At 41.6% G+C, this 18,418-nt stretch overlaps 1 protein-coding gene and 1 long non-coding RNA gene across 2 annotated transcripts in view; one reads left to right on the plus strand and one right to left on the minus strand.

The window, feature by feature from the left end:
• LOC111842564 (inactive phospholipase C-like protein 2) overlaps nt 1-18,418 on the minus strand; it is a 72,523-nt gene that overhangs the window by 15,402 nt on the left and 38,703 nt on the right. Inside the window, exons 2-3 of the mRNA XM_023809294.1 lie at nt 10,050-12,536; nt 3,902-4,105 (exon numbers count right to left, since the gene is read on the minus strand). Coding sequence (XP_023665062.1) covers nt 3,902-4,105; nt 10,050-12,536 — 2,691 coding nt within the window. The remainder of the gene's footprint in view (nt 1-3,901; nt 4,106-10,049; nt 12,537-18,418) is intronic.
• LOC111842565 (uncharacterized) lies at nt 8,190-18,126 on the plus strand. The gene is made up of 3 exons (XR_002837936.2): nt 8,190-8,486; nt 17,509-17,676; nt 17,779-18,126. It is a non-coding gene; the product is annotated as an uncharacterized lncRNA (long non-coding RNA).

Consider the following 18,418-nt stretch of genomic DNA (forward strand, 5'->3'; position numbering starts at 1 on the left):
TTGGCACCAAGACTAGCCTGCTAAACCACACTCCACCTCCATCCATAAACAGACACACGCAGAAGATATATACCTTTGGTTGAATAATTATACCCTGTGAGCAAAAGTGATGATATACAGTGTAACTTTTTGAGCAATGTTGCTGGGCAACAACCAACCAGGTGAGACAAGGGGCTACTCATTTGGATACTAATGATTGCTAAATGTTGCCCACTGCCATTTAAAGTATTTCAAATAGAAATCTGTTGCCCAATATCTATCTCAATGCTTGTTTTCTTTTCATTTGCACACAATAACCCACCAGTCAGGTTTAAATAACATTCCAAAATATTATCACAAGTAAAATTACAAAAGAGAAAAACTGAACACCCCCTTCCTAAATGCATCTACAAACTGAATCGGGTATAACCATTCACTGAGCAGATCACAAGACAATATACTTGGTGCCCATTTGTGATTAACCATGCTGACTTTTATTAGTTTTGGATAAACTCAGCTGTTTGCAGAGGGTTAGACTCTGGTAGTATACTTCAAAGTAAAACAAAACACTATAGGTAGGAAAGTTCATTCAGAAGTGCTTCAAGATACAGTGGAAAGTCACAGAATAGGGTGAGAGGGTCAAAAGAGCTCAATGGCTTTAATTAATGGTTCTTGTGAAGTCAGTAAAGAGCATCATCAGGAAGTGAAAGAGAACAGTACCCATACCTTACCTAGATCAGGCCATCCCTGCATACCTGGTGACCGAGGAGGAAGGAGGCTGTTCATGAAGGTTACCTAGAGCTTAATGGCAACTCTATTGGAGCTACAGGGCGCTGTTCTATATAAACTACAGTATTTTCTACTTTTATTTCAGAAATGTTCTTTTTGCCACTGGGACACTGGAAAATATGATGTATAAATAACGGTAATAAAAATATATATATTTTAAATTGCATGTAGGCCAAAATAGTTAACATTTTGAGGGATGGTGGATTTCTATACTCACTGTATTTGTTTTAGAGATATTCCTCCAAAACAGAACTAAATGTCTACAAACACAATGGGAAGCACAGGAAAAGAAAAATTCTCATCCTTCCTGCTTATCATTTTGTATTTATTTGGGATTCACCTTCCCAGTCCAACCAGATTTAGTTTCAGAATGTGGACTTCAATCTTATTAAACCAGGTTGACATTGCGTTTCATTTTGTATTGATATATGTCAGGCAAAATTGTCTTTGTCAAATAATGTCTTGGAGAAACTAACCCCACAACCAAACACTTAGAGATGGAATACAGGACTAAGGTAGTAGCCAAGCAAGCTGATATGTTTTTCAAAGTGAAAGTCAATTGTCAGCAAATCTTGTAAAGAAAATGTAAAGTTGAAAATTGTTGCTTGGATAAGGACTGAACATTACATGATTTATTTGGTAGAGCTACCTTTTACTGCAATAACATCACAGAGGGTAAGCTGACATGCTGTCCCATATGTCAAGGGAAAAAAAATACATATATATGTGTGTGTGTATGTGTGTGTGTCACCATTTGAATTTATATCAGAAACTGGATCATTATTACAGCTCAGCAACATTATAAAGTGAAGTCACCTGAGTACCTGAATCTACTGGCCAGGTGAAACCTCCGTCCATCATGAATTTTTTTCTTCCCTTTTGGCATGGGCATATTCCAGGACAAGAATGCCAAGATTCATAGGGTTTGAATTGTCAAAGAGTGGTTCAGGGAGCATGAAGAATCATTTTCATGCATGACTTGGTCACCACAGAGTTGTGACCTTAACCTCATTGAAGGTCTTTGGGATGTGATAAAGGAGGCTTTATGGAGTGGTTCAACTCATTTGTCAATACAGGATCTCTGTGAGGAATGAATACAAATCTGGATGAAAATAAAGGGTGAGATGTTGCATAAGCCTGTGGAAACAATGCCATGACAAATGTGCACCATAATCAAAGCTAAAGGCGGTCCAATGAAAAATTCAAATGGCGACTTTTTTTTTTGGCCGGGCAGTGTATTTCAAGAAAACCTGTTTCACTCCGCAAAAAAAGTTCACCTTTCTGCAGGATGATCCTAAGCACAAGGTTGAAGCAATGCAGGACAAATATGTGTATTTATCATTTGCTATTCAAGCAAATATAATAACTTTAAGAGGGATTCAGTACTTTTGCAAGCCAAAGTGTGTATAAAGACACCCCAGTCAAAGGAAATGTTTAAGGTTATTTTTCTGGGTAGCAAGTATAGTATATATTTGCTCAGAAAAAAAAAACAGTTGAACATACATAAATTAACAGCAATATACTCATTCATTTTCTACACTTGCTTGTCCTATGCAAGGTCACAGCAGTTCAGAGTCTATTCTGGAACCTACAGGGACAAAGCAGGGAACAACCCAGGACAGGATTATAATACAAAAATCTATTATTAAACCTTGGACAATTTGTTTGTTGTGTAATAACAGTAAAGGCTATTCTATTTGGCAACTCCTGTTCACCTCAGCATGTATTTTGACTGTGGAGGGAACCAAAGAATTTGCAGGAAACCCCTGATGACACGTGGAGAACATGCAAACTCCACACACGGAGCCAGGGCAGAGACCCCAACCCCAGTGCCAGAGGTGTGAGAAAGCAGTGCGATCCACCGTGTCACCATGCCGTCCCAAAAGTAACACGATAAAAATAAAAAAAATTCTGTTCTCTGAAAAATTACTGCTGTCTTGTTGGATGGCTAGATGAATTCCTCAATATCAATTCCTAACCCTCTCCTCAGGGTCACCTCAGCCATTCCAAAATTTCACCACCAGCTCAAGTAATTAATTATCTGAATTAGTTAAATAACTCAATGAGGTATTGATTAGCCAAACAAGGTAGGGTAGCAATCGAGTCAAAAAATACACTTTTGTATCGTATGATTGCTGAAAATACTATGGTCATTTTAGGAGAGTTTTTGAAATGGCTGAGCTGACACACTGAACGATGGTCGTCTCCGTCCATTCCTTTCTATGGGCAAAACCCTAATACCAACTATGACAACCTTATCCCATACCCAGCCCTAACCTGAACCACAAGTAACCAAAGAAAAAACAAGACTTTTGGCATTTTTGCACATAATGTAATGTATACCTGGACTCCATATACACACATACAGACACAAGGGATGGACAAAATAACAGAAACACCCCTTGAAAGCAGAACTGGAAGTGCTTCAATCACAATGACAAAGACGGCAATGAAGGCCGGTGCCAACAGAGGCCAGAATGTCAGTAACTCATAACGCAGGTGCATCAGTCACAAACCCTGAAACATTTTTTCATGTTCTCAGGGGAACAGCCTGAAGAATAATGAGAGCATATAAACAAAAGATGGATAAACTGCACTGGCAACGAGACACAAAAGCTGTAAGTTTGGGACAACAGGACATGAAATAGGAGAGCTTCTAAGCACCACAGAAGTCGCCACAGACTAGAATCAGCACCTCTGAGATACATTTAGCAAATAGTGCTGATAAAGTCTCCTTTAAAAATATGATTTTAACTTAAAATTAGTGCTATTATACATTTTTCCATTGTAGTCCTGTTTTAATTATAAAGTTATGACATCTATGTAATTAATTTCAAGTGGCTTAATTTTTTAGAGTGCAAGATCTGCTAGAAATTGGTTCTTTTATTTATTTTTTTATTTTTGGAATAAATGACTGAAGTCAGCAGTGTCGAATACTTCCCATTTCCGGGCCTCACGCTCCCAAGCTTTGAAGGCATCCACAGCAAAGCCAGATTCTTCCCCACTGTTAAAGCGACCACCTGCGGCAGCGTTCGTAGACTGGTGGCGAGAGCAGCTACAGTAGCATGGATACGGGGCAACTCCCCGTCACAGAGAGAGAGCAGATTAAAGAGGAAGCAGGAGCAGGGCTCACCGTGTCATAGGCGGTGAGGACCTTCCGCAGCAGCTCCGGGACGGGTCCGCGGGCCTCCATGGCAGGGTAGTCCTCGTCGAGGTCCACCATTACCTGCAGGGTGCGCTCACTGTTCATTAGCCAGGTGGACACCGTCAGAATGCACTGCTTCATGTTGGCGGCCGGCGTCAGCCCACACAGCTCTTTGAAGGACACCATGGCATTCTTAAAAGGAGAGCGAGAAAAAGCAATGATTCAGGAAGAGTTATATGATCGGCCTTGACACTTCCGTTGACCGGGAGAGTTTTATTCATACCAGTGATGAAGGAGTGGAAGGCTAGAATGCCAATGCAACGTGATGAAGGATTACTCACACGTGTCTATTCTGCACTCTGCTCGGCAGTCATGCCTGTGTTGCTATGGACAGATTTTTCCCAAAAAAGTGCACTGCATTAGCAACAACAAGCACTGCAAAGTATGCATCAAGATAAGTGGGTGAGAGAAGGTAAGAGATATAAGAGAAAAAAAGACCATAATCTGGGAAAGACTAATTTCTGATAACAAGATTCCATCCATCTATCTATCTCCCATAACCGGCCATCAGTATAGGGTCACATTGAGCCTGAAGCCAGTCCGGGGGGGGGGGCATAAGTCATGGAACACCCTGGACAGGATGGCAGTTAATAACATTTTCTTTTCAACATTGGCTATCTACTGGATGCCCCTTAATGAACTTAAACTATGTTTCCAGGTTTACACCAGAACAAACCTCTAATTTTGCCATGTATCATGAGTGATGTATAATATCTGAAAGCATTAGCCCTACAAAACCACGAAACGACTCGTGTCCACGGCCTGCGTCTTTTACAGCAGCGAATTCAACGGACTGTACAGGTCTCTACCTCCCACATTGGGCCCCAACTGAAACACAACTCTGTGCCACCGTAGAGCAAAAAAAAAACAAAAAACACAATCCTTCTTTCAGCCCTCAGTACCTTCCAGTACCTCCACAAGAAGATACAGGCAAAGAGAAAAAAAAAACAGAAGGGGAAGCAGTGTTCCGGAGTTTTCTTTGGAAGCTTTCCCTACAGCGTGGGAAAGAGGACTGCCTCTCACAAGGAGCTCCAGCAGGACAGAAAGACGGCATTATGTGGAGCGCTGCGTTCCAGGGCCTTGGGCTCGGCGATTCAGAGTCGGCAGCCGCAAGCTGAGACACCCACCAGCCGCTCCTCTGAGCAGGCCGGAGCCGCACCGCGGACTTTGCCTGACCTTGGAAAGGTTTTCAGAATTTCGGCCAGATACACAAAGAGGGGAGTGTTATGGGTGGGTGCTTAGGAGAAGGTTCTATATTAGATGCGCATTGGCTTAAATCTGAGCACCCTGGCTTCAGCAAAAGGGCTTGTGACCAGGGACACAAAAAACTGCCCGTCATTTTGCATTTAAGTTTCAAATACTAGCTGGAATCTTCACCAGGGTTGAAGTGGCATGCTGTTATGGCAAAGTTAAATATACTCTGAGTAAACAGCATTCATGTTAACGGCACACAATTAACAATGTTGGGGAAGTCAGTCTCAAAAGTGATGCATTGCAGACAGAGGTAGAAAGTTCAGGTTCAGAAAGTACAAATCCAGACCAAGATTTTCTTTCAACCAACCAGTTGAGTCCTCTGTGACTGTAACAAAACCTTGGTCTGGATTTTTACTTTTTGGACCTGCACTCTCCACCCCTGTCTGTAATGCATCACTTGCGTGACAAACTTCCCCAATATTGACAATTAATTAGGACAAATGCTGTCAGGTCCACATAACTGCCACCTCTGCAGTTTGGCTACAGGTATGACAATAAGACCAACAGACTTGGGTCTAAACCCGAAACAACTACAGCTAAGTAAGTATGCACTTGCTTTCTTATGCTGGTTTGTCTACATAAACCATTAAATTGCACTAATCATTATCTTCAAGCATCTTTTTTATATGATACAAAAATATTGCAAACAGTACAGTATCAACCTGGCATTGACAATAAAAGCAACAAGGACCATAAATTACATGACAAAAAAAAACCAAAATGATCAAATTTGTTACAGAAGCTTGCAGGGCCTCTACTATTTTAAATATTAGCCCTTTGAGTAAAACAGAACGGACATTGAGATCCTTAGATCCTTAGTTCTTCACGGCATCTTTCAGGCTTAGTGGTATCTGTACGCCCCAGTGTCTTACGTTCAGAATGTGATGCAACTTCACAGGCTACCTTACAACAGAGCTGGCTGGTGAGAGAAGCTGGACATCCATCAGGGGACCGAATGTGAACTTTCATTTTTCATCCAACTGGCCTCCGGCCAAAAGGTCACTCATTCGGTTTGTTTGTCTTATTTCAATTGGTTTTTCGAAAAGGTTTAATTTAAACCAGAGCAGCCACCCAAGTGAAAGACTGTCAGATGGACCCTCCAGTACGAACATTTATTTCTTCTCAGGATCCCCAGAGGTTCACGGATCGGGCTGCTGTGTGTCGGCAGTTGGACATGCTGAGGCATTCAGGGGGAAGTGTGTGTGCAGTGTGTGACTGTGGGTCAGGCCTCTGTGGTGGTGATGGGAAGGTTGCTGGTTTGAATTCTGTCTTTGGCAGAGTCACATCTCTACTGGACTCTTGGATAAGGTTCTTAACTCTGAAATGCTCCAGCAGTGTTGACCCCTGGCTTCACTCTTACCTTCTTACCCGTGTGTGTCAAAGAGGGGATGTATGAAAGAATGGACCTGTAGTCGTGCAAATGACAAATAAAGCACACTTTCAATTTCCTAAAAGCATCTGGGACACTTTAAATTGGCCTTTCCATAATGTATAAACACATTTTTCAATTCTGACCTTGAATTAATTAGTGTGTGAAATCAGTGGTTTAAGATCAATTCATGTATTTATTTCTACTTCTCCTAAAAAAAAAAACAACCAAAACAAATCCAATATACATGACGTGAAAAATAAACCATGGTGACCAGTGTAGGAAATGTAAAAAATATTTGGCCGGCAGTTTTTAGAAGCCCCCACTGTCTAAAACATGGGGGCATTTACAAAATTTTGGGGGCACTTTTTAAAAAAGGTAATAAATACATGAAGTTTGTTTTTAATGTGAAAAGAACCCACATTAAAATGCATACAGTAATCATCACCTTGTGCCAACATGAGTAAATACTGTAAAAGTGGCTGATGGGTGGGTGGCGAGGCCATGGGTAAGCAGACTTTGCGTAGCTAAGCCCCTAGCAGAGATCGGCTTATTTGTTTTTATTAAAAAATAAAATTGGCTTCTGCCAGGTATCGTAAAAGTGTTACATAGTAGTATGTAGTTACATGTTACATTAAGTTATGTACGCACATAATGTGAACAACTGTGCTGTTTGTGTTGAGTGTGTGTTAGAGACAGAAATTTAAATTAAATTAAAGGAATAAAAACAAAATTATGGCTTAATGTAGGATTAGAATATTGCCCTAAACTGGTAAATATTTTTTTTAATCTTGGGGCCAAATTTTTTCTCCATTCGGTTTTTAGGGGCCTTCTACGATTTCTTGCACCATTTTTGCCCTTTGCCCCCCATTTCTGACAATAACATTGACTTCAGTAACCCATTCTGTCATGAATGCTTAAAAAGTCTCTTTATGACACTCAGCAGAAACATATTCATTCATAAGTTTTGATATTTTACTTCTAATGCATTTCAAGGGATAGTGATGCAGTTTATTTGGAACAGATCTTACATCTAGGACAGCTAACACGTGCATGAAGCTCGCTGCTGAGACAAAGGTGCACGGCAGAACCAAGCCAAGATCCGTAGATCCCGCAGTTTTTTTTTTAAATGCCAAAACTAACTTTTAATATTAATTACAGTATGCATTACGTACTTACACTAACAAATGTTAAATAATACTAATATTTATATGTTTTAATATCTTTACGTGATCTAAATCATTTTCAGTATTGTTTCTGGCTTATGGGTTATGAGTTTCAGCAATCATTCGACGAGGTCCAAAAATATTCCAGTTTAATTGTTCACAGCCAACTCATGAAGAACTGAAACTGCAAATGTCAAATTCTCAAACCCGTAGGGGAGACGGCATAATGTTACACTTCAATTTAATCAGAGTAGAAAAAGCATCACCTTCAAGGTACACATACATTTAAATCATTAATTTAAGAAAAGTTTTTTCTCATAATTACCTGCTAGTAGTTAAGTTACCACTCATGGTAGAAAACAGTAGGCTTAAATATGAAATGTACCTACCTTGAATTAGGGATGCACCGATTCGATATTCGGATCAGTATCGGTGCCGATCCAGACCTATTTGACGGATCGGGTATCGGCCATGCGTGACCGATCCACGTCCTATACTTACTTATTTAGTTTTTGGCAATCTCTAAAAAGATAGCTCCTATTTCGTGTTAAATCTATTTGTACAATCAATCACACGACAGCTCTTTCCCATTTTACATGTGTTTTTTAGCGGCATTCAAATCGAACGCTAACAAGTCTTTTTAGCTACTCAGTGGGTGTGAGTACAGTGATTTCCGCCTGCTGTGACGTCATGCGCATACCCTTCGCAGTACGAGGAGCGTAAGGTAAGACGTGACGATCTGGGAGTATTTTACGCTTTTAACAGAAACCAGTAGCACAGCGATTTGCAATCTTTGTAAAATAAAGTTTTGAGAGGTCGAATAACGTTTAACGGGCACACATGCGAGACAAAAAAAGCAATGAATGATTTGCTAACTTGGACTGTTTTACGAACTCGCTGCAGCTTGTGATACAAGAGGGGCTGCCATCGCACCAAAGTGTAAATGAGCTGACGCCAATGGAAGAAAAATTGTGTTAAAATTTTAAAGCATTCACCTTTTGTGTATACTTGATTTGAAGATATTCATATTGAACTGCAAATGCCTCAAAAACGCTTAAAACAAGACGTACAAATGAGGTGGAACAGTACGTTATGTATGTTTGTAGTAGCCTAATTAAATATTTTTTGTCATACATTTTTTCCATCTGTATTTAATAGCTTAAAAAATAATATATAGAGTATAACAAAGTAAAAAGAGCTCTTGTATCAGAATCTGTATCTGTATCGGCAGTTGTGTGTCAGAATCAAATTGGAACTGAAAAAATGTGGATCAGCCCATCCTTACCTTGAATCCAGTGTGATCTAAACATATCTGTACTATGTAAAAAAAAAAAAAAAAATCTGACAAATATAAAATTTATGTGTACTGAAAAATGGATGTGCAGAAAAACTGTCTGAGACAGGCACAGGGCTTTCAAAGACTTATAAAGTTGGAGTACAGTAAAATCCAGTTATAACGGACTTAAAGGGACCTGGCAAAACAGTCCGTTATATCCAGAGTTGCTGTATGCCCAGAACTACAGGACACCATTTACTCATGTCACACCTCAGCAGACACACTTGTGGTATAGATTATTATATTTTACATGAAGTAATCCAACTTCACCTGACCAGATGCATGATTGTTAATAATCCCATCTACGTACGTATCTGCGCTGGATATCACCGGCACGCCACGCACCTTGTAGGTGGAGCCTGCATGTCTGTTATAGCTGAACAAAACTACAGCTAAAAGCAGCCCTGAGGACCAAATAGTTTGTCCGTTACAAGTGAAATTCCGTTTTATGCGAGTCCGCTATATCCGATGCTTTTTCTGCATGTTGTTAAAGGCGCACGGCCGGGACCAGCGGACCTCGTCCGTTATAGATGATATTCCACTATAACGGGATTTTACTGTATATTTCTTTATCGTAATGATTTTTCAACTCAGTGCAGCATTGTTTTCACCAGGTCTAGCTCTAAGCCAGTGTCCCCCAACCCAGTCCTCGGGGACCCCAGACAGTCCACACAATTGTTCCCTCCCAGCTCCAAACACCCTTGTACCAGGGATTTGGTGTTTGGGTTGATTGCTTGTGCTTGGTTCAACAATCAGCAAAGACTGTCTGGAAGTACGCAAGGACACTGTTGGGAAACACTGCTTAGAGAGTACAGGAATATAAGCTAGTTCCTCTGCTCATTAAGTGAAAGAAAAAGGAAACACCTATGGGAAAATATCAGGCTATGCGTAGATGCTCAAGTCTGCCTTACAGTGAAACAAAAAACATGCAAAGAGCAGCCAGTTCAATACCTGCACGTTTTCTCGCAGGTCTGTAGCTTCTCTCAGTGGCTGCGTGGATGCCCTGAAGACCTCGTCCACTGCTTTGATTCCAGTTGTTTTGGTAGAGGTATACTCCCTTGCTTTCCGCCCTTTCCTCACTGACAAACCCCTCTTGTGGGCCTTGCCCCCACCCCGTCGATTCGTGATGGCAATGTGCACGAAGAGTGTGGTATTGGCAAGGAACTCCCCAGTCAAGGACTGCAGTGGAACATGCCTGTATCCAGGCTGCAGGCACTCAAAAGGAATGGTGTACTGTCCAATGAACTCGTCCCCGATGTAGTCGTCGTCCAGTACCACAAAGCGGAGCACCGCTAACTCCGGTAGGTTGATCTGGAATTCAAAGCTCTCCTCAAAAACAGGGTTGTCCCCATTCTGGGAGACAGTTTTAGTCCTTTGCTCAGCACAGTCAGCAGGGATCCCATGGATTTCCACATAGACATAGGGCTCCACAACATCACCTTTAGCAGCAGATCCCTTAGGCTTGGGTAGATTCTGGCCACTTATCAGTTTGATGTGCAGCAACTGAGCCGATACCCCAGGAAGAGAGTCTCTGGCATTAGCACTGAAATAGGACACCTCCTCCCTCATAATCGCAGGCCGGAGCACGTAGCCGCAATTTCCGTTCTGGCGAAACCAGCCCAAGTTGAGGTCCATCATTAGGCCAGGTGTCTGATAATTCATGGCCACAATCTGACATCCACACTTCCAGAAGTCCTGTGGGTTCATGTTACTGGCATCAATTCTCATGGGGCTTGGGTACACCCGAGAGAGGAACCTTTTGTTGAAGCACACAAAGTCCTCTGGGGACTCATTAGCAAATCTGTTAGCATCAACTTCATTGAAAGAGCACATCTCCCAATATTTCTGACATCTCTTTGAGACTTCAAAATCTCTGAATTGCACTGACTTACACAAAGTAACTAGATTGGACAGCTCCTTACACAGCCTCAGCTTTTTACAGCTCATTCCATTAAGCTGGTCCCTCTCATCTGTGCCAAATCTTCGGCTCATTTCCATTCCCTCATCCTCATCTGTGACATCCCCTTCAGAATCTGGGTGACTGGGAGGCAGCTGCTTTCCTTTAAGGAGTATCTTCCTTTTCAGTTTCTCAGGACTGGGCAGGTAATGTTCTCTGGGGTCAGGGGGATTCATGTATAGCTTGTCGCCAAGGATCTTCTTGATGTGCTGCACCATGACCTTTTGTTGGCGAATGCTACAATGAGTCACCAGGCAGAGGATCAGTGGGTATTCTGAGCTTTCAAAGGCATATTGGTTGATGACATCCAGGACCTTGCAGAAGGCTAGCTGAGAGGTAACTGAATTTCCCACGTAGATGTGAGGTTCATTGTCAGGGCCATCCCAAACCACAACCTCTACGCTGCGGCAACCCATCTTTAGTGCCCTGATGTAGCCATTAAGGTCTGAGGAACCCCAGAAGTGGTCTTCGAGAAGGGAGGCATTGCGTGAGGCATTAATATAATAGTGCGAGAGAGGCTGTGTCATGTCCTGACAGACAAATTTGTGCTGAGGGTCAAATATATGGCACTCAGATGAGAGGAGGTAGTGCGTGAAGCCATCAATGGAGAGGTACCCTCGCTCCTTACCCTCTGCAGATGGCTCATATTTGTGTATGATCTCCATGCACATCTCTTCAGTCACCCCTTCCATCCCTTGCTCAACCTCCACAAAGAGCATCAAGTCCTTACAGTCCAGGTATTCCTTGTTGCTGGAGAACTGGACCAAGAGGAAAAAGATCTCAGGTCGGGTACACAATTCACAGTAGGCCTCTGTGAATACGTCAGTTGTTATCTCCTCCCCATGCTGATCTCTAACCTTTTGGAGCTCCTTAAACTTCAGCTGTATCTGTGATGCTTTCATCCCAGGGTTCAAGCCCCTGATAATTTGGGTGGCTTTGGGGAGGTCAATGTGTCCCTTTTTTTCCATGTCAGCTGCTTCAAACAAGGAACTAATCCAGGAGGTCCTCAAGCTGGCCTGGCTGGGTTCAATAACGTCTACTGTGTGCCTCCCATAGGAGACTAGGTAGCGAAGACCCATCACCCAGGTGTTGACTATATCTGCTGTGCTGGCCACCAGATCCAGGGACTCATAATTGTCTCCATAGATAATGGAGAAGGCACACTCCTCAGGGAACTGGTCAGAGAGGCCATTGCTGCGGAGCACTGGGGTTTTCTTCCCCAGCCGCACCTCCTTGATGCTCTTGATCTCCAGCTTTGCCTTCTCCGAGTCCTTCTTGGAGGGTTCCCATCGTAGCCAGCGCATGTCCGGGTCCAGCAGAAAGTAGCGGTTGTACATGCGAGAGTTGGAGCGAACCTTCTTCATCTCGCAGCCCTCCATCATGAAGGCCATGCAGGCTGCTGTGCTGTTGATCTTGCGATCGTTGGGCATAGTGCTGAAGGACACGGTCTTCTTACGCACCTGCTTTTGCTTGGAGCCATCCTACAGAGACGAAATGGAAAGAGGTCACTTTACACAGCACTCTAACATGTCTTTGATGACATATGTGTGTATAATGTCTAAATACACCGTGATTGCTGAATACACAAGGGTATAATGCAGGAATGCAGAGATGAAACATAATGGAATACTTGTATAAAAGCTTAGTACAGCATAAGCAACAAACAAATTCGCATCTTCCCCACTGTTTCAACTGTATTTGTTGTGCTTAAAAATTACAGCTATTTATTAAATGGAAGGTTGGGGGGCTAGTAAAAAAAAGTACCCCAAATACCCCAAGGGCATAATTATCCTCTTGTTTAATATCTCTGTGTCATATTATAAGATGGCAGGGAGGCGTGGATGTCCTGGGGCAGAGAGAAGTCAGGGAGAAGTCACTCCTTCAGCACATCTGTTGCACACAGTCACTGTATATGATTGAGTATTTGGCCCAGCTTGCAGTGGCAGCCCTCGTGTAAAACCAGGCTCTCTTGTTCCCCCCCCCCCTCCTCCATGCTGACACCAAAATATATTTTTTTTGTTTTTACTTCTTCCTGCTGCTTTTTGCATCCCTTTCCATTCCATTCTATCTATCTATCTATCTATCTATCTATCTATCTATCTATCTATCTATCTATCTATCTATCTAATCATATATACACACACACACACATTTCTAGATAGAATTTCCAAAAGCATTTACTGTTTACCTACAAGGCATGGCATTAAAATAGTCATCTACCACTTTAAGATTTTGAGCTTCACTGTGTTGAACTGACTGTGTTGAAAAAAGAACTATTTACACAGTAAATGTTATCCATGAGTAAAACGCTTAATTGAGACTGTACAACAATATCATGTCTAAGATTCTTCAACCATTTTATGCTTCTGGTCCAAATCTCTGACTGCTGAAATAACCTTAAATCAAAACATCAAGTGAATCAGTTCAATGTTTTCAATGTTCAATGTTTTCAGACAACACAGAACAGCATTTTTTAAGCTAATTAAACAACGTCTACTTTGTAATAAGGGAAAAAAAATCTTACAACTTGATTACCAATAGTGCTAAGAATTTCTGCCAGTCACTGCCAAACAACCTTGCCAAATTAGCAATGGTAGGTACACATTTCCTGAGGTATTCCTTGGTCAGAATGCTGGCAATAGGTTACATCTATTGCATAGCCTGCAGGCCGAGACATTGACATGCACTTACAGTAACATTAGGCAGGTGAAGTGAAAGTTTTCATTCTCGTTTACAATTTCTCTGTTTCATTTTACAGTAACACTTTGCTTGAGGGGGCACAAGTATCTTAGTAACTCAGTTACTAATCAAGTACAAATCATGAACTGCATGAAATACATGATCCATTATGACTGATTAATGATGAACGAACATGGGATCAGTACCTAGCAAACACTTAGTAGTTTTTGGTTAATTAATACAGTATGTACTATTATAATATTTCTGCCCCTTCAAATAAAGTTACTGATTTTAGTCTTGCTCTTATAATTTTTAGCTATGACTGACAAAATAAGCGAATGTGGCACGGGCAAAAGTTTATTGGAAGTCCAATCATTAAATAATTGTTAAAATGGCCTTGCAAGGACGTTTATGGGGACAAGGAAACAAAATTTTAGTTCTCATGCTTTCTTAACTAGCACTCTGCTCATCCCAGTAACCCACACTGTGACAGAGCAGCTGGGCCTGACTGGTCTGTCACATCACGCTGCCCACAAGCATTCTGGGTGGGAAAACATGGAACAGGGCAGCTGCACAGTGCAACTGCTTCAAAATGTCGATCAAAGCTTCTATATGAAACGTGGCCCTACATCAGTAAAGCCAAACCCATCACATTCGTAATGAATGGGCATTTCAAATGGAACTATATTTCATCTGTGCGGTTTTACTGTATAACCCATCAAATATACATTTTTTCTTTAGTCTTGCTGTCATGCTGCCAGTGTGCACACATGGCGCCCTGAGGTCTCTCATTGCCCATAAGAGATATTACTACACCGTCCATCAGAGGACTGACATGATGGTGCTGTGACATCATCAAATGGACATTAACGAGATCACACGAAGCTTCCCAGATTAATCACTTTTCCCTTAATCACTTTAACACTTGTAACTGATCTCGGCTCTTATTTTCTATTATTATTACTATAAAACTGTGGCATAATTTATATTGTGTATTATATTACAGGGGTATATTATACTGTAGGTTATATTATAGGGGTAAAGTTTACTTTAGTTTGGTCCTGCCTAAGCATAGGACTGACCACAAAAACAATAGTTTTATATTTATAGAGATTTTCATGTATTATAAAGAAATGTCAAATTAACACTCTCATTGTTGTTAGTTCTTAGCCCTCGTGAGTCTGAGGCCACTCAGCCCCTATTGAGACCTGACATGCCTTGACATTTTTAAACATTTCACCTCTCTAAAAAACATGTACCCCAAAGTGCAACACTTGCTTATATTCAGCATAAACTCAGCACCAATAATCTGAGACCATTTAGAATGTCATTCTTCTATTTTTTTGTTTAAATCATCTTTAAACATACACTCAAAAACCTATTTTTAAGCTTTTGTAGGTTTACACAGTCCAAAAACGTGGATGAGTGAAATGATGTCGCTAAATTGCCAATAGTGTATGAGTGTGTGTCAATTGGCTTGCATCCCATCCAGAAAGTCCCCCTCCCTCATGACCTCCCCCTCTGGGTACAGGTTCCAGGCTGACCGCGACCTGCACTTGATAAGAAGTTATGGAAGATGGATGGAGTGCATTTCTTAAATAAGAATCTATAAAGAATGGGCAGTCAATATATGACGCCTTCACTCTTGAAACAAGATAACATCAGTGTGCAAAAGATCAACAAATATGTTTGTCATGCAAAACCAAAATCAAATTAAAACAAAAAATTATGGCCATGAATTGTCATTCTTTGAAACGTTCTTTAACTTTTAAAATCACAAGGCATATCTGTATCACTCCTTTTCCAGTAAACATAGAGAATTCTCCTAAGGTTTAATGTATTGTAGAATGCTTGGATAGTCCCTTCTGTGTTGCTGACCATGAACTACAAGCGAGTGAGATGTTAGCTCAGCTACATTTGGCTTGAGAGCGTCTTTCTAAAGCCAGCAGACAGGAACAGCTGCTGTCAGAGCCACGTGTCCAAAGCTGTGCAGCGACTCTCTCGTCCTCATTGCTTTATCTACCAGCCCATAACTTTGTTCTAAATAAATATGGCCATAATTACATCATATCAAAGTCACCTCTATCCAAGTCATCTCTGTAATCTGCTTTCATTTCAGAAAGTCCCAGATAATTTATAAAAATAAGCACTTTTGAGACAGTGGTTAAAATTGGTTTATTTTCATTCTTTCCAACTGCCACATCTGGTTTGGAGGAACGTTTGGGAAGAGACCTAAATGGAAATGCCAAGCGGGGGGGGGGGGTGTGTATATGTATGTTTTGTGGCTGAAGGGCAAGAACCCAGTTTTAGAAGATTTCTCGTGGAATTGCTGCCATCTGGCATCTGCAGACGGGCCAAAGGTATAGAGGGTAGAAAACAGATGATCAGTTTTTTCTTGTCGGGTCAGCACCAGTGTGTGGCTTTTCAGTCCTAAATTAAATTAAATGTATTGTGTACATCCCTGCATGGTAACCATAAGATAAAGGATGTGCATAGGAACACTGGACTATGGATGTTATCATTTGGGCTAACATTTCAATGTGCAATGACTGGACTGTGAATTAGAAAGGAAATTGTAATGTGTTTTCCTTTTAAAAAATACCCAGGACAGTAAATTTAGCTCATGTAGCAGGAATTGATGCTTAAGTGTTCAGTTGACGATTCGAAACTGCCATTGCTGTCTCACTCTGCTTCTACCCTCTGAGTGACTGAGGTCCAAACCACCATCAGACAGGAGAGCATGAAAATTCATAACATGCAACAGCGTGTCCAAGTCTTACATCGTCTGATTTACTACTTGTTACTGCAAAGACAAATCATTTATATATCACACTTTTTATTTATTTTAGAAGACAGCTGACTTCCTGTGATACTCAAGCGAACATCCTGAATGTTAAAGGCGAATGCACAGTGGGGGAGGGGTTTAAAAGCCAACCATTGTGCACGGAATGACTTTGAAGCTTTCAGCAATACCAAGAGAAACAAGAGAGTAATATGGGAAACAGCGGCTCAAAATAATTCAGATGTGGAAACACAACTGAAGCAGGCCGCCCAATAACAGGAGGTGGTTTAGGCTGTGGGAAGCAATGGAGAGCTTTGAACCATCTTAGCTCTTCCTGCAGCTAAGACATCACATGGCTTCAAAAGTAATGACTAAAATAATATAATTCTCATGCTCTCCCGTCCAAAGGCTTGCGTTTTAATTCCCAGCAGAGGTCTTTCAGCTTTGGTCTGCGCTTTTGATGCTAAGGCTGCTCTTATGTATCGCAAACATGCCTTCAAGCTGTAGATGTGCACATGCTAGAATACTGCAGTCATAATGGGAGAAGGAGTACAGCATCTGGCCTGGGAAATGCGGCACTGGTGGTGCTGGGGACCGTCATTACATTACCTCTCCAGCACCTGCCCCTGTAAAAGTTTTGGAAAAAAATCTGATGCTGGTGTCAACGAATTCTGATCAATCAGCATGCAGCACAGTCTTCTGATCGGGGTTGCCATTATGGGGCTGTTTGCCTATCTGGCTGATGGCAGGCAGCCGTTTAGCCCTCTACTCTAGTTAAATCTGTGCTACAAGGTGATTAGAGCCACAAGTATGCTGCCATCAAACAAACACGCTCCGAAGTTGGGCATGAAGAGCGAAAAAACTGCCACCCATACCCCCTGTCCGCATTTGTACAGGAAAAACCCAAGGAGACACCTTGGAGATGCCTTGCCGTGAAGGAATTGAATTCTGTGACGCATTGCAATTCATCTCTTTTCCCAATTCAACCACAGCTGTGACATCATGAAGCCTGCCTCAAAAAGACGGCATGCATGCCAGTGGCCCATGGATGTGGGTGCAGATCACAGGAAGGGCCACTCGACAGGAAGCGGGTGCCGTGTGGATAAGGGCCATCTAAGTACGACGGGCATGAACCAGGAAGCAGTGAGGCGCAGAAGTGGGTGAGGAGCATGTTGTAGTGCGAATGCGGCAGCAGCCCCTGCTCACTGCACATGTGACCCCCTTGCTCAAAGGACCTGCAGTGAGGTTTGCTTTTATTACAGCTTCCTGCTGCTGGGGCTGCACTTCCTGTCCCTGGAGGAGAATAGCTCTACTACCTGCTTCCATTTCCTGTTTTGTCTGTATCGCTCATATAAAAACAATCTGTACAGATGAGGAATAACAAAAACCTGTGGCCATTATTATCCTACTGTGTAGCACAAGAGAATGTACTCCAGTAAAATGTATTAATTTATTGCCAATTCCGATGCTGAAATTGGTTTTGCACAATATTTTGCTTGTCGACTGTTTACACTGAGTCTTCTTTGTCTTTGTTTTGCACTTTGTTTGCATCTGTGCATAAATGCTTTTGCTGCAGTATGCAAACAAATCTCATTCTGTGATCAATAAATGATATTTATCTTAATAAAAGCAAATTTTACAAGCAAAAATTACATAACCATAAGCTTTTTTTTCCACTCCATAAATCCAATGCAATCCATAAATCCATTGCTTACAACAGCCCTACTGAAAGGCAATTTAAAGCAAGAAAACTTCTACAGCATCTTAGCTATACATAAAAAACAACAGTTGTTTTATTCCATGTCCTGATGACAGGAAGGCAGACTTGTGAAGTGGATAATAAAACGAACCCCTGATTATAGAAGAGTGACACTAAGAGCAAATTAACAATGGTAATGCAGC

The sequence above is a fragment of the Paramormyrops kingsleyae genome, chromosome 5 (assembly GCF_048594095.1).
Source record: "Paramormyrops kingsleyae isolate MSU_618 chromosome 5, PKINGS_0.4, whole genome shotgun sequence".
Taxonomy (NCBI): domain Eukaryota; kingdom Metazoa; phylum Chordata; class Actinopteri; order Osteoglossiformes; family Mormyridae; genus Paramormyrops; species Paramormyrops kingsleyae.